Source organism: Ostrinia furnacalis, unplaced genomic scaffold, assembly GCF_004193835.3.
Source record: "Ostrinia furnacalis isolate ACB-3 unplaced genomic scaffold, ASM419383v2 OfSCF0436, whole genome shotgun sequence".
Taxonomy (NCBI): domain Eukaryota; kingdom Metazoa; phylum Arthropoda; class Insecta; order Lepidoptera; family Crambidae; genus Ostrinia; species Ostrinia furnacalis.
In genome coordinates, this window is record NW_021130675.1 from 115,269 (window position 1) to 131,206 (window position 15,938).

Sequence of the window (15,938 nt, forward strand, 5' to 3'; positions counted from 1 at the left end):
AGTAAATAAGTATAGGTGTACCAGAATCTCATGGCAAATGGGGAAAATAAACTTTGTTGAGTGTAATACTGGGGAAATTGGATTAAAAGATCTTGATACTTTTTAATTTTTTATTTATGACTTTAATATTAATGACCATGAAGTACGAATGCCTACCTATACATTTTAGGTATGTGTATGAAGAATGTTGTTATACATCGGGTTTTTAACATAGAAACATGTCTTGAAAAATAAGTAAACCGTATATTACTGTAAATAATTTTATTATGTATCATACTTATAACTTATCACTTCATTCAGAACTAGAAAACGCTTCTTGTTCTTCAATAGATGATCAAGTTAAAGAGGTATTTATACAGGGTGGAATTTTGTCATGCCACCTGGAGGGAAAGTAGGTACTCTTAATACTGTAGATAGAAAATTTTACTGAAAAATCCTTTATGTTTGAAAAAAAAGACTACTGCATTCATAGATTTTCGAATTTTTTTCGAAAATTCACTACTATACCATACAATTTTCTGTAGCATTATCAAAATAATGTAAGATTTCATGGTTTTCCTTTCATTTGATTTATCAAGTTTGTTAGAGAGATTTCATCCTTATACTTAACCCTAACGATCGATGTAATAAAAATACAGGATGTAATTTTTAACAGATTTCAGTTGGTTCCATACCCGAGTGTGGCAAGCAAATTTTTGGAAATCTTTCTATTTCTTTTCAAAAATAAAGTAATGTTTTCTTTGAGAAAAAATTATATCTACAATATTAAGAGTAGGTACTTTCCCTCCAGCAAAATTCCACCCTGTATAATATAAATCTCTCTTTCAGCATTTCAATTACTCAAACTTGCTTGATGAAATCTTTTTCAATTTTCTTTACATGGTCATAACTTTTTCATTATTCCTCTGGACCAATGTATGAAATACACCTGAAAACCCCGATAAAGCAGCTATTAGGTAAGAGTAATTGTAAAATAAACATAACCCCCACCCTCCTTCTGACGCAGTTAGGTAATAAACTAAATGTATCAAAACATTTCACTCCAACTTACTGTCAACTCAACGACGCGCTTTAAAATCAAAGATTGAGTTTGAATTATGCCCTATTTTACAATACGTATTGAAAACAATATGATTTGCTTGAGCTTTTTCGACTTTTTCACAAAAATAACAAATAGGCATGAAGAGATTACAAAATTTCTGCAGCGGCTGACAGATCTCTTGATTTACTTTGACAGGTGACAATAAAGCCATAGACAATGGCCATATGAAAAACACACTTTTCCAATATTTTTGTTTGCCATGAGATTCTGGTACACCTATATGTCTATATATATAAAAATGAAACCCGTTTTCCGTTGTCACGACATAACATGAAAACGGCTTGACCGATTTGGCTGATTTTTTTTTTGTAGTTTTCTAATACTCTGTACAAGGTTTTTACGGAAAAAAATATAAAAAAAATCTCTACGCTAAGGCGGTACGAAGTTCGCCGGGTCAGCTAGTATGTAAATAAAAGTTGTTGTTTTACCTCTGTAAATAATGTTTGATCGCAGGATATGTAGTAAGAAAGTAATCAAAATAAATGTGATAAATGTAACAGGGTATTGTTATTTATTACAGGAATCAAGAAATGAAATCGTTGAGTTTGTGATATTCAAAGTTAAGGATGGTCTAGTACACCAGACAGAAGATGCTATTCAAGTATGTAAAGTATCTTAAAATAATTTTTAAACTATAGCCTGACCAGGAACATAAAAACCCTGGCATAGAGGCGCATCAATTGCATTTGATAGTGCAACACTGAGTACAGTCGTACCTGTGTTAAATTAATAGGCTAACTTTATGTATCAGGATTCAGGATTACGGGCTAATTTAATATTTTCATAAATTAACGAAAACATATTATTATAGGTAACCTGGTTTAAATAAATTAAATGAAACCATCAATCGAGCTAGTAGGATTTATTTTATTATTCATCAATAATCAAATTCAGAACTTGAATATTCAACTGCAATGTCTGCTCATGAACGCTTCAAACTCGGTACTTCTTTCCCAATTCCATAAAATTCAACACTTAGAAAGTGACAAAAAACTTTAAAATAGGTAGTTGAAACAAACCACAGCTAATTTTCATAGTGGACTGTACTATACGATAAACATGTCAGTCAATTTGACAACCTTTGTTGGAAACATTATTCAATGAAAATATTGTCCGAACCCTTGGTATTTCTCTTCGACAAATACTTTAACACATTGTGAACCACTTTTCTTTCACGACTATAAAAAACACTTGCGGCGGCGGTGGCGGCGGCAGCGGTAGAACTTGTGGCGGCGGCGGCAGCGGCGCGGCGGGCGGCGGCGGCGGTATCGGTTGTAGTTCCGGCGGGACCCTCTCGGCGATGGTGTTCGAGTGGTCCAACCAATTTTCGACCTGCATTTGCCTGTACTGCACTTCTTCTGGATCCTCTTCCATGTCGGAATCCAATTGGGCCAACTCCAATTCCGCTTTGGCAACTTCCAGTTCCTGGCGGGCCACTCTTAATTTGGCCTCTATTTCTGCCCTTCTTCTTGACGAGCGGACGGAGCGCGTGTCCTGATTCACTCGTGACAGTCGCGGCGTTTGTTCATGCACTTGCGGCGTGGGTGGCGCGTACTGTCCTTCAACAGTCGGCACGGTGGTCACCGTAGTCGCGGGAGTCGCGGCGGCGGCAGAGGCGGCGGCAACATTGGCCGCGGTGGGCGTGGAGGCGGCTGCGGCGGCGGCGGCGGCAGCGGCGGCGGCGGCACGTCTCTTCTCTGCTTCCGCGATACGGGCCCTTAGTGCTTCGTGTGGCTTCGTGACGTCGGCGGTTATCTCCTCTGTGTAGGAGCGCGGTGCTGGTTCCCCTCTTCCCAAATGCACGCCGGGCTCTCCCATAACCCGGGTGCTAACAGCCGGCGCGGCGTGGTCCCTGGCGATGCGCGGTGAGGACGCGCCCCCGGCGGGATACGGGGTCAGCGTTGATGAAGTATCCGTGGTTTCCGTCGGAGTACTTCCTCCATGAACCGGCGGCGACGTAATTCTCCCTGCGGCGGCGGCGTTAGCCGCGGCGGCGGCACCTCGTAGCTTCTCCGACCTGGTGACAGGCATCTTCGCTATTCCCGTAATCCGGCTACTCGAAGGACCAGGAAAATGTGGTGATCCGGCTCGAAGGACCAGGAAAATGTGGTGGATTGCAGTGGACTGTATGCGTTTGTGTGTGTTCGAGAGCGCTGACCGGACGATGATGACTGCCGTTGAGAGCTTGCCCTTACTATGTCAGGCGTAGTAGGTGCTACTTGCAGGAATAAAACCACTATTTCACTTGCTGAGACTTCTCGCGTTTATTATTCGCTTCCTTTTCTCAGTTCTTGCTTCTTCAGATCACTTGTTGCTTGGAGCACTTGTTCTCTGAACTGAACAAAACAACACACATTCAAATAAACTTAAACTTGTCTCCCGGAGCGCCTCGCTCCGTATTTATAGGGCCCCGGGCTATATCCATCCCTTTCTCTCCCGATATTCCTGTCTCTGTCTCTCATGTTCTGGAACCATAGTTCTGGAATGTTCGAAGCGAGAGGTCCGATATTGCCGTCCTGTTTCTTTTTCTCTCGAATATTCCAGAAGTTTGTGGAAGAGTAATTGATGTGCAAGCGAGATGACAGATAATGTGAGAAAGAGATGGAATGTTATTTATCTCTAATCGACTCTAATTGATTATTTTACAACATTATAAATAAAATTAGGAAAAAGTATTTGACTGACAGTATAAATTGACGTAGAAAATAATGGCACGCTCGGTTTTCATACTGTCTACTTAAATGGTATGTCCCAAAAGATAAGGAGACATCATCATGTAAAGTGCCCCATAAGGGCTACCTTTTTTTAATTATCTTTGAAGTGCCAAAATACTGGTCAAAATTGTTTTTTTTTTTATTTGATTTGATCTAATTGACATGCAGTATCTATCTTAATTCAAATCGAAGTTGTAGCTGCGTATGTTTTCTGATTTCAGTTAAAATCGCAAAATAACACCGCAACAAGCTCAAAGTTTTCGTCAGACCTATCAGAAGAGAAGCATGGAGAGTTAGAAGCAAGTAGTCCATCTAAATTTAAACTACAAGACGAATCATGCTCAAGTACACCACCATCCCGAGAAAAGAAATTACATCAGATTTTACTGAAGAAAGAAGAAGTTATTAAAACAAAGAATTTAGAAATCAAAAGATTAAGATCACAAAATATGCGGTTACAGAAAAAACTCAATAAATTTAAAGATATTTTAATGAAATATAAAAAGAATTCTCGATTAAAGAAAATGAAATGAAAGCGTAGGCATAAAAATACCTATGCCAAAATGTACTAAGAAAGTCATGCTATTCTAGGGATAAATAGTACTATGTATAATTTTAATTAATAACATCTTAAATTTAAGTATTATAGTAATAAAATAAATGGATAAGCATTGAACGAGAGGAACGTATATAACTCACATTTTTTTAAATAAAGGGTTATATTTTTTACAAGCTTTTATTTTATTTCATCTGTCCGATTTTTGTAATCAAATTGAAAATTATTGATCCACTTATTACCGATTGAGCTGAATTTTATTGCACAATAGGAGTTAAAGTATGAAATTGCCGTTTTTTTCTTCAATATTCATTCGTATATATATAACTTTAAACTTAATTTCAAGATTTTTCAAAAAAAAAATTTTTTTTTTCAATTTTCAACAGAAACATGTCAACATTCAACATTTTTTTGTAGGCAATTTTGTTGAATGTTGCGATGTTTCGTGGTTCCTTAAAATATCACAAACATAAAATAAAATTATCCATAATATACAAACGGCAATTTCATACTTTCACACCTAATAGGTATTTCAAAATATTTTCTTCAGTACCTAATCTTTTTTTACATAATCTTTTCATAACTCCTACTCCTACATCACTTTTGAAAAATATCTCATGATTGTCATTGTCACTTTCAAATGTCTGGTGCTGCATTAGGTGCAGTGGGTCTAGCTAGCAAACAAAGCACACTTTAAAATCGCATACCGGTCGAAAAGCCCTTTTTTGTATGAGTTTTCTCGGATTCGATTTTCGATTCGATCAAAAAGTGCCACTTGTCTAGTGCATATTAAAACGTAAGAACTATCTATTAGGCGTTTCCGTTAACAAAAGACTAGAAACTAAAATATCTATTTTTATTTCATTTCTATTTACCATTTTATTTAGTACTATAATATCAATACATTGCACGATAAAATTATGTTTGTTGGACTGTAAACTTAAAATATTTTTTTCACCCATTTCAACCAAGTTCCTAAAACCTTGGTTCTCGAAATTTAGTTTAAGCGAAGATTAACACCAGTTTAGGGGACTTCAGAGTCTGGCTTATGGCAAGCCTTAAAAAGTTTAATTGTTTCAAGATGGAGGAAGGGTCTCCAAGTCCGGCACTGCTCAGTGTATTTAGCGAAACCAAATTTTTTTAGACTCCTCAATTTGTGATTGCGGCCTGCCTGGAGGAAGGACTTTGAACATAATTATTTTTTTTATTTAGTTTCTAAATAATTCTTTACCCCTTCATAGTTTAAAATACATGTAAATAAAATAACACTTAAAAAAAATTGCACAGATCAAGTCGGCCTCGACGAGTATTGCCAACAACAAGAAAAAAAGAAGAAGAACGCTTTTAGCGCATTACGGACCGCACAGTGGGTCTAGACAAAGTGCAAATTATAATCGCAAACCAGTCGAAAAGTGGTCGAAAAGTCCCTTTTTTGTATAGAGTTCATGAAGCTAAAGATAAAAATGGAGGCCAAACTTGGAACAACAACTTGAGTCAAATACCTACTTATCTCTATCTCGCTCTCTGTGGGTCGACCTCTCTTTTTAGTGTGGACTGTAGTATTGCTATCTCCTTATTGAAATCTGCTAGTAAATTCTTCGAAATAGCCAATTCACTAACCAAATCAGAAGTTAAACAAATAAATAATTAGATATTTGAACTACGATTACCTAGTTAAATTAAAAATCACAAAATTGTTTGCCGTTTAGGCTTACTGTGTTGGCGAATCAGGGAATTACAATCCCAATTCCTGGGAAATCGGTACCAGGTGGCAACATCGGCCCAATCCGGCCCATCATGGCGGTTGTTTACTATTTTGTTTATTATGCAGTTAATTTCGTTTGAGATTTTTTACAGGACAAAATCATTGTTTTATCACAAGAAATGGTGCAAAATATTGTAGTGCGTGGTTGCGGTAGTACGTGGTGTCCTGGAAATGACTTAAGATTCCACGCGTAAGTGTTTATTTCGTGATTTCCGACATTGGATCATTTGTAAACATTTTTCACAGTAATTTCTTCATAAAACGTTTTACCAGTATTTTACACTTAACATTTAATGATACCTATGTCAAGAAATAAAGATTTTACATTGAGTTTTATTGACTTTGAGCAAATTTAAATTTTTTGTTTATTTAGAAAGAGAGAGTCTGCCCACAGAGAGCGAGATAGTGATACAAAGGTTGTGCTTCAAGTAGGTATTCGGAGTGTGGCCTCCATTTTTATCTATAGCTTCATGATAGAGTTTTGACGGATTCGATTTTCGATTCGATCAAAAAATGCGTTTTGTCTAGGGGGGCAGGGTCTCTTCATCTGTGGTCTCTTCTCTATGTCACTATGTCACGATGTCACGACGACGTCTGTCAAATTGTCAGTGTTGTCAAAATTTTAATCGAAAATTCGTGTGCGAGTTTGGTTTGGGCGGCTCACATCAACCAAAAATCCCTTAATTCTGCACATGGGGAAATATATTCTTTTAGTTATTTTGTAACAAGAAATCTACCATGAAAGAAAAATGGAATTATATTTTATATCTTATTTGGTTTGCATATCTTATTCTCTCTGCAGTTTTGATGTTTGGACATGGTTTCTTGCTATCCCGAAAAACCCTGAGTGATGTTACAAAATGTGTGCCACTGACTGAAATTGGCTGCGATGGATGGGAGAAGGGAAATTCTACAGAAGTATGTAAGGAAGAGGACAAAATTCATCGGTTGCTGGCAAATCCCGGGTCAGAAATCGTGTGCGTGCCGACAAAGTTTAGGGTTGTATTAGTTTTAGTAGATGCTTTGCGCTATGATTTTACTGAGTATGATAAAGGCCTGGAGAAGCCGTTACCTTATCAGAATCGGTTGCCTGTGATGAAGGAGAATTTAGATCTTTGGCCGGAGCGCACGCGTCTCTTTCGTTTCATGGCTGACCCGCCAACCACTACGCTTCAGCGAATTAAAGCTCTTGTGACCGGTTCTCTGCCGACATTCGTGGATGCCAGCTCAAATTTTGCTGCAATGGAGTTACAGGAGGACAATTTAATTGATCAGGTATATCTTTGGTTGTCTTTTTCTTGATGCTTGTTTAGTTTCCTCTGGGCAAGGACTAACTATATTATGACACAGCATGGAGTTACAATCTTCTGATGATATAATTATTATTTACTATAGGTAACTAAAGGTGGTGGTAAAGTGGTGTTGCTTGGTGATGACACATGGTCCCGTTTGATGCCTGGTCGTTGGTTGCGGTCACATGCCATGTACTCTTTTCACACCTGGGACTTGGACACTGTGGATAAAGGTAAGAAAAGCAGGTTTTTTTAAAAATAAACTTGTTATTCATAAAAGGTGAAGCAAAAATTTGTGATCTACATATCGTCCATTTGCGACGACAGTGTGACATCTCCTATGTTAATCTAATTGAAGATGTCACACTGTCGTCGCAAATGGGCGATATACACTTTGTTTAGGTCTAAAATTTACTTTACAGAAGTGGACTCAAAAATATACGACGAGCTGAAGAAAGATGATTGGGACCTGCTTGTAGCTCATTACTTGGGTGTGGACCACGCGGGTCACAGGTATGGTCCAAACCACCCCGAGATGACAAGGAAACTGGATGAAACTAATGTGCGGTTGAAGAGAATCATTGACGATCTGCCTCCAGACGTTCTCCTGTATGTGGTGGGAGACCACGGCATGACAGAAACAGGTGTTTATTTGATGATTGGATCATTTATTTCAAAATCATTGTATCATTACAGCTATATTGAGACTTTCCAAATGGAAAGTTGTGGTTATAGATTGTAGAGTGTATGTCAAATCACATCATTAATATTGTATTTGAGATGAGATCTGAGCCTTGTAGCCTTATGATCTGTGCTCTATGATAAGGTTTAATGGAATATCTTTTTATACATTAAATTATTTCTCTATTTATTAATTATTCAATGGATAAGTTGCTATAAGGAATAAGACATATAAATACTATGATTAAAGTAAAAAGTCATTTTCATATTGTTTTAGACTCACATGAAGGAAAAGATTCGGAGGGTAGGTACTTCTAGTGGCTTGAAATAGAAACTTTATGGTTGTGTTTAACAAATCTTTGTACTTTTCAATTGTTCTGTTAAATCATTTGCTAATGTGTGTGATTCTAAAGCATAATATTTATGCTTATTATGATGTTATTATTTGCGAAATCAAACTATTTTGTTTTTATATGCTATAGAGAGAGTTATGATTATTTAAAGCTAGTGTTTTTCCTCGTAGATAATGTGAAAAGCTCAGGATTTTGCATGTGTCTTTCGATTATATCTTTAGCACATAAAAATATGAATTTAATTCTCATTTACCAGGTGATCATGGGGGGGAGAGTAAGGCAGAGCGGACAGCGGCTATGTTCGCTTATAGAGGAAGTGGGTTGAGTGGAGACAGTTCTCCGTCCAATATTGGAGCTGAGGTCCAACAAACGGATTTGGCTCCGACGTTGAGTGCGGCTTTAGGCCGACCTCCTCCGGCGCCGTCTCTAGGCAGCCTGCTACTCCCAGTGTTGCCTACAATGGCTGTATCGCATACATTGCTGCATATTACCAATAACTTGAAACAAGTAAGCACATTTGGTACATCTTGACATAGATTTGTAGTATAATTTAGCCATAAGTTGATAACAATAGCCAATAATGCACTACAGTTGATAATAGAACATTATCACCATTCAATGGTTTATAAAATCCAATAACAATTGCATTTCAAAAAATACTTTTTTAAGAAATGCTTTCGATTTCAGATAAGGCAGTATTTGGTGCGTTATGGCGAAGAATCTCAGCAGATATCTCTGGATAGACTTGCTCAACTTATAAATGCTACCAGAGAACAACTTGATAAGGCGTCAAGCATTGAAACTGAGGAGCAGTTAGCAAATTATGTTGCAGATGTCAGGTGAGATACCAACATTCTGATGAATAATCGTTCTTTACGAATTCTAATCTTAACTTAACGTAACTAGGTATATTTTTGTTTCAGGGCCTTGATTGAGAATGCCCGCGCCGTTTTTAGAGAAGTCTGGGTCGAATTCGACTCTCTGTCCATGTTAAGAGCACTTCTGCTGCTTCTTTTAGCTATATTTTTCAATTGGTTAATAACAGAAGGTCTTCCAATAGATCGTGTGCCTTTAGTGTTCGCTAGTACCTTTGTCCCGACGGGATTCTTAGCGATGGCTGTGTGTGTAGGTGTGTGCTACAGTGCCTATTTCTTCGAGCTACTCGATGATCTCGAACATGCCATAATTTTGAGTACGGGATTGATATCCGGTGCGATTTCGTGCACCCTCGTCATAATGCACTGGGATGGCATAACCCAAAGATGGTATGAGGGTCGTTCGTTGTTTTACGAAAGGTTCGCTAGGGCGGCCTTAGTAGCATCTGCGGCGGTTCTAGTGTCGAACAGTTACATAATCGAAGAAGGAGCCGGCCTATCTTTCTTATCGCTGTCGGTTTTGGCTTTGATTGCGTGGAATGTGGGGACGATTAAGGTCATAGCGCTTTGGGCGTGTTGCGGGGTGGCGTTGGCAGTATCGAGGTCGTATAGGGGATGTAGAGAGGAGCAGGGGGATTGTTGGACAGCAGGGGAGGGTGTGCCGTCAGGGCAGGCGTCGCGAGGAGCGTTAGTTTTGGCGCTGGGTTCGGTGGCCGCCGTCGTGGCAGTGGCGAGACGTCACGTGGGTTGGCGAGGGTACGGCGTGGTGCTATCTGGGTTGTTCGCTTGCGCACACTGGGCGGTCGGCTGGGGTTCCCTGGGCTCTCCGAGTAGATCAAGACTGCTAGCTCGCGGATCATGGCTGGTTATTACGACGATGTTCGCTTTACTCTGGAGAAGGGACGGCCAGGGAGCGGCTCTGCCTCTGACCGTCTGTGGCCTGCTATTCTACGTGGCAAACGCCCTGGTCCTTGGAGCATCGTATGCACCTTCGGCTGCTCTGGCGCTTTTGACTGGATTTTTGGTCTTGACTATTGTTTCAACCGAGAAGAACTCGACGAGTACCAAATTTTGTAAGTATTACTATACCTAACAATAATAATTACATTTACAAAGACGTTATTGAATAAATCCTCTATTTCCAGCATTATCAACGCGGTGTAGTTCTAGCGTGGCATGCGCATGGGCACTTCTAGCGTCATACTTTTTCTACGGGACGGGGCACCATGCAACGCTAGGTCACGTGCGGTGGGCCCCGGCTTTCCACGCGGGGGACCCCAACTACTTGGCCATCGGTCCGCCCATCACTGCCACACTTGTGTCCCTTGATCTCTTTGGTAAGATTCATATTCTTTTTTACTCTTTTCTTTCCCATAGGGTGGCGCAAGAAGACCTTACGCGTGTTGCCCCATACTTCGCGCTGAGACCATCCTAATTACTTGGATTTCATTGCTCCGTGTGTATTTATAACGTAGTTACGTAGCCACTTGCGATAGGCTCCGTTCTCTACTTGGTCATGTTCCTTACCCTAGACTTAGCTATAGCATGAGGACGTCTATCTATCAGCGCGTCATACTTATTTGTGAGGGATGGAAATTCCATCATGGAATCCAATCCAATGTGTAGTTTACCTACGTGACAATTGACTACACACTATGGACTCGCACTCAGCTAATATAATTTTCCAAGGGTTTCATATCATAGTCGCGTCTTAAAAAAATACACAGGCATCATTACCTAATACAACTGTGTCTTTTTATAAAATTAAATAAAATGTCTAATCTTCTTCAAATACACGTGTGTTAATTTTCTCCAAATATCTTGATTGCCGTATTTTTATCAGTCGTGATAAAAATCTACGTGACCTCATTTTGCTTGCCGCGTTGTCGCTAGCGCAGTGCGTCAGACAATTATCATAATTCTTCTGCCTAATAGTCTATCTTTTCGTATTAGTAATACGAGGGCTGCACTAAAAGTATCGGGAATGGAATATTTCCACTGTTCCAGTCATATTAAAATCTATTTAATTGCAAACTCCAGGGTTTTAAAAATCGTATACCATTTATTTATTTAAAAAAAGATTCTCGGTCGTATCACAAGGTCTAGTCAAACTTGTTTAGTCGTTGAGAAAATGGAATTGACTCGAGAAAATTCAAGAGCGATGATTTATTATGACTTTCGGAGTGGTTTAACACAAAAACAGTGTGTTGACCGGATGATTTCTGCATTTGGTAATGAAGCCCCATCCAAAACCACAATTTATCGCTGGTTTCCTGAATTTCAACGTGGACGTGTCAAGCTCAGTGATGATCCCCGTCAAGGTCGTCCAAAAACTGCAGTCACCTAAGAAAACGTTGATGCTGTGCGTAAGCTGATTGAAGAAGATCGACATGTGATATACCGCGAAATTCAGGCAACTTTAGACATTGGCATGAGCCAAATACAAATAATCTTGCATGAACAACTAGGTGTAAAAAAGTTGTTTTCCCGATGGATACCGCATTCGCTCTGCGAAGAGCAAAAAGCGGCTCGCGTTACTTGGTGCGTCAGAACTCTCGGGAGATTACATGCAGGATCCTCAAATGCTGTATACAACATCGTATCAGGTGACGAATCATGGATATACGCGTACGAACCCGAAACAAAAAACCAGTCACGAGTTTGGGTGTTCGAAAATGAATTAAAGCCAACAAAAATTGTTCGTTCACGGAGTGTTGCAAAAAAAATGGTGGCCACGTTTGTCTCCAAAACCGGCCATGTTGCGACTATTCCTCTTGGGGGACAAAGAACGGTTAATGCAGATTAGTATGCTAGCATTTGTTTGCCACAGGTCGTTTCTGAACTCCGTAAAGAGAACTGCAACCGCCGCATCATCCTCCATCACGACAATGCGAGTTCTCACACCGCGCACTGAACAAAAGAGTTTTTAGAGCAAGAAAACATAGAATTATTAGTCCATCCGCCGTACAGCCCTGACCTAAGCCCTAATGATTTCTATACTTTCCCTAAAATAAAGAATAAATTGCGTGGTCAGAGATTTTCATCACCTGAAGAAGCTGTGGAAGCCTACAAAACGGCCATTTTGGAGACCCAAACTTCCGAATGCAATGGTTGCTTCAATGATTGGTTTCGTGTATGGAAAAATGTGTCAAATTTCGCGGAGAATACTTTAAAAAGCAATAAATACATTTTTAAATAGTAATGTTGTTTCACTTCCTTGATTCCCGAAATTTTCAGTGCCGCCCTCGTAGATCGGAATGAGGCGTTCCTGTTGGAAATGTAGGATGACTTGTTTCTTTCTAGCTATTTCTATCCTACCCAGAAAGAAATGGGGTTTATTCGATGGAAATTTTATAGACATTATTTACGATTTCTTTACTGCATTCGATGGAATAAACGGTTACGTTATTACCCGACTGCGCCAGAAGGAGGGTTATGTATTTCTTGTCTAAGACATTTGCCAAATTGAGCAACTGGTATTCCACTACCACATAATAATGGTCCAGCTAACTAAATTCTCACAAAACAATCAGAACATTAGGATGAGTATAAAAAAACCTACAAGAAAAGATATACAACATCACGGACAAAAGTAAAAGGAGCTCAATATAATAATAATCCCAACTAATATTATAAATGCGAAAGTAACTCTGTCTGTCTGTCTGTCTGTCTGTCTGTCTGTCTGTTACGCTTTCCCGCTTAAACCTCGCAACCGATTTTGATGAAATTTGGCATAGAGATAGTTTGAGTCCCGGGAAAGAACATAGGATAGTTTTTATCCCGGTTTTTGAAACAGGGACGCGCGCGATAAAGTTTTTCTGTGACAGACAAAATTCCACGCGGGCGAAGCCGCGGGCGGAAAGCTAGTTGTATACTATAAAACTTTCATAAACATAAGAGTATGGACCAAGTCTGTAGACACAAGTTGCCGGGGATCTATCACGTAAGCTGTTAGCTGGCTATTTGCATTTTTTTCGCTACAGATTTTTTTTCTTGTCGCTAGGCTAGTAGTTATGATAAAGTAGGTAAAAAAATCTTACTAATATTATAAATGCGAAAGTTTGTATGGATGTCTACATGTCTGGATCTTAACATGTTTGTTACTCTTTCACGCAAAAACTACGGAACGGATTTTGATGAACATTTACAGTATTATTGTTTATAACCCAGAATAACATAATTATAAGCTACTAGCTTTCCGCCCGCGGCTTCGCCCGCGTGGAATTTTGTCTGTCACAGAAAAACGTTATCGCGCGCGTCCCTGTTTCAAAAACCGGGATAAAAACTATCCTATGTTCTTTCCCGGGACTCAAACTATCTCTATGCCAAATTTCATCAAAATCGGTTGCGAGGTTTAAGCGGGAAAGCGTAACAGACAGACAGACAGACAGAGTTACTTTCGCATTTATAATATTAGTTGGGATAATTTGTCACAGACAAACTAAATTTCATGCCAGTGAAGCCGCGGGCAAAAGCTAGTAACTGATAAAATGTTCTTATTTACCTTGGTTCCAGGTATGCCGCTGATGTTCGGCGCGGCCGTCCCACTGCTGGCCCTGTGGGGCAAGACGGGCGCCTCCAACGTGGGCCCTCGCACACAGCTCGCAGCGGTCTTCTCGCTGTGCCTCAAGTTCGCGCTCTGCTTTGCGATTAGAGTGAGTATTGTCACTAGACTCGATTCATGATGAAAGGGCTATGCTCGGTGTTTCTTTACGATATCGAATCAGAAATGAGGAGATCCGTGAACGAACTAGTCACTTTTGTCTTACTGATAAAAAAAAAAAAACAATTTTAAATAACTGCATAATTATTTCTCATAACAGGAAATCTTGATTAACAGAACTGAAGCAATTTACTACTATTTCATTATGATACTTTACCATAAGTTTTCACTCATGTTCTGAGGGCCCAGAAGTCGACTGGGTAATGATACCATGTCATCATTTTTTTAACCACAAACACAATGGAGGGAGAATCTCTTGGGCTATATCTTACTTGATAGTAAGATTTTGAGACCGAAGGTGAAAGCTAGCTTCACCCTGTATCCGCATCCAAAAAAAATACTACTTACTATCTAACCTCCAGCTGTTGACTCACAATAGCCGTACTTTTATTGGCTAAGTTAACCTTCCGCACCTTATTTCACGCGCAATAAAGTTCAATTCCAATTCCAGGTGTTCGCGTGCGCTATGTCAGCTACCATCCACTGCCGTCACCTCATGATCTGGGGCGTGTTCACGCCCAAGCTGTTATTCGAGAGCGGCGCCTGCGCAGCGGCCTTAGCCGGCTGCGTGCTCGGCGCAGCACTAGCCACGTGGCACATCCCTACCGCCCACCGCTCCAGCTGACCCAAGCGGCTTGGGTAACTACGTCACTAGTGATAAGGTCCACAATCCGATGCCTGTAGACGCAGCGGGCCGAAACAAGTGACATTCGTGATAGTTTTAATTTTGGAAATGCTTTAGAGAGCGCAGCTAAACACTGGCGGCGTAAGGTGCTATATTTTGCAACAAGAATGCATCGATAGCAGTTGACTGTATAAAAAAAGCCGAAGCGAAGGCGAGTCGACATTACAACTGTCACGTTTGTAACTTTGTCTATGGGGGCAGGTTTTTCATAAAATCTGACTATGGTCTTTACGAATGTGACATTTTAAACCCCGGATTTGGGAAAGTATCTCTAGCAATTTTAAAACTATGGGCGTCTATGGGGCATCGAGATTTGTGAATAAGTTTCACTGTACAGCTAGTAAATCTAGTAAAAAAATTCGATAAAATCTGAAAGTTTTAACATAATACATTATATTTCTGTTTTTATGAGTTGTATTCTAGCTACAGAGCTTAGCTAGTGTTTTTTATTTTGTTAGAAATTAATTTTAGTTCTCTTTCTTAAAACCTTCTGACCTCTTGACTCTATTGTACACTGTAAGTAAACAGTAAGGTCTTATATGCAATAATTATTTCATACGGATTTTAGAACTGCATTAGTATAGTTTTGGGATCAAGTATTAATATTATTATAGGGGTTAAAGTTACAGTTTAAAGTGTCAAAATCCTGTGCCCCGATTGCGCTAATTTTTAACGTCTCCAATTCATTGGCGCTTCGAGGTGCACATTCGGTATCGCGGTAAAGTTCACGCGCAAACAAAGACGAAACAACGGATTTAATCACTTTCCAATAAAAGTCCGAACACCTTATTTTTTAGCTGTCAAAGCGACGATTTTGCAAACAATATTACCTATCTATAAAATTATAATACATTTTACACTAGCATTTATTTTTTAATTTTATTTACGCACATTTTTAGTTAGACCAGTATTTATTAGTAAAGAGATTACTTACTAACTTATTATTATTAGACCAATATACATATTAGATATTATTATTACATGATGCATGCATAATAATATGCGGAAATATAAAATACTGCTGCAAAGAATAAGCATTTTTCAATTTAACTTATTACATAATTCTGTCAAATGTAATAAGATTCTATGTAAAGTAATAAGATTTTATGTAAGGTACTTACTACTTATTACAATTGTTTGAAATGGCAAGTGAGTTTTTTGCGTGGAAACTAATATGCAAGATTTTATACTT

General features: G+C 39.2%; 2 protein-coding genes across 3 annotated transcripts; one reads left to right on the forward strand and one right to left on the reverse strand.

Moving 5' to 3' along the window:
* Positions 1 to 1,695: 1,695 nt before the first annotated feature.
* LOC114364857 (translation initiation factor IF-2-like) lies at positions 1,696 to 3,254 on the reverse strand. Its single transcript, XM_028321194.1, has 3 exons — positions 3,222 to 3,254; positions 2,294 to 3,180; positions 1,696 to 1,716 (listed from the first exon to the last, which is right to left on the reverse strand). The coding sequence occupies exons 2-3, from the start codon at positions 3,131 to 3,133 to the stop codon at positions 1,696 to 1,698; spliced, it is 861 nt and encodes a 286-aa protein (XP_028176995.1). The 5' UTR covers positions 3,134 to 3,180; positions 3,222 to 3,254.
* Positions 3,255 to 6,721: 3,467 nt separating this feature from the next.
* Positions 6,722 to 14,848, forward strand: PIG-O (phosphatidylinositol glycan anchor biosynthesis class O). 2 transcript variants are annotated; one of them, XM_028321095.1, is made up of 10 exons: positions 6,876 to 7,412; positions 7,533 to 7,662; positions 7,852 to 8,073; positions 8,388 to 8,414; positions 8,720 to 8,970; positions 9,151 to 9,302; positions 9,387 to 10,411; positions 10,484 to 10,675; positions 13,854 to 13,993; positions 14,513 to 14,848. In XM_028321095.1, exons 1-10 carry the CDS (start codon positions 6,876 to 6,878, stop codon positions 14,684 to 14,686), a joined length of 2,850 nt encoding a protein of 949 aa, XP_028176896.1. In that variant the 3' UTR covers positions 14,687 to 14,848. The 2 variants fall into 2 exon arrangements, with proteins under 2 accessions (XP_028176904.1, XP_028176896.1); XM_028321103.1 differs by lacking the exon at positions 8,388 to 8,414 and having other exon boundaries at positions 6,722 to 7,412; positions 14,513 to 14,686.
* Positions 14,849 to 15,938: the final 1,090 nt, after the last annotated feature.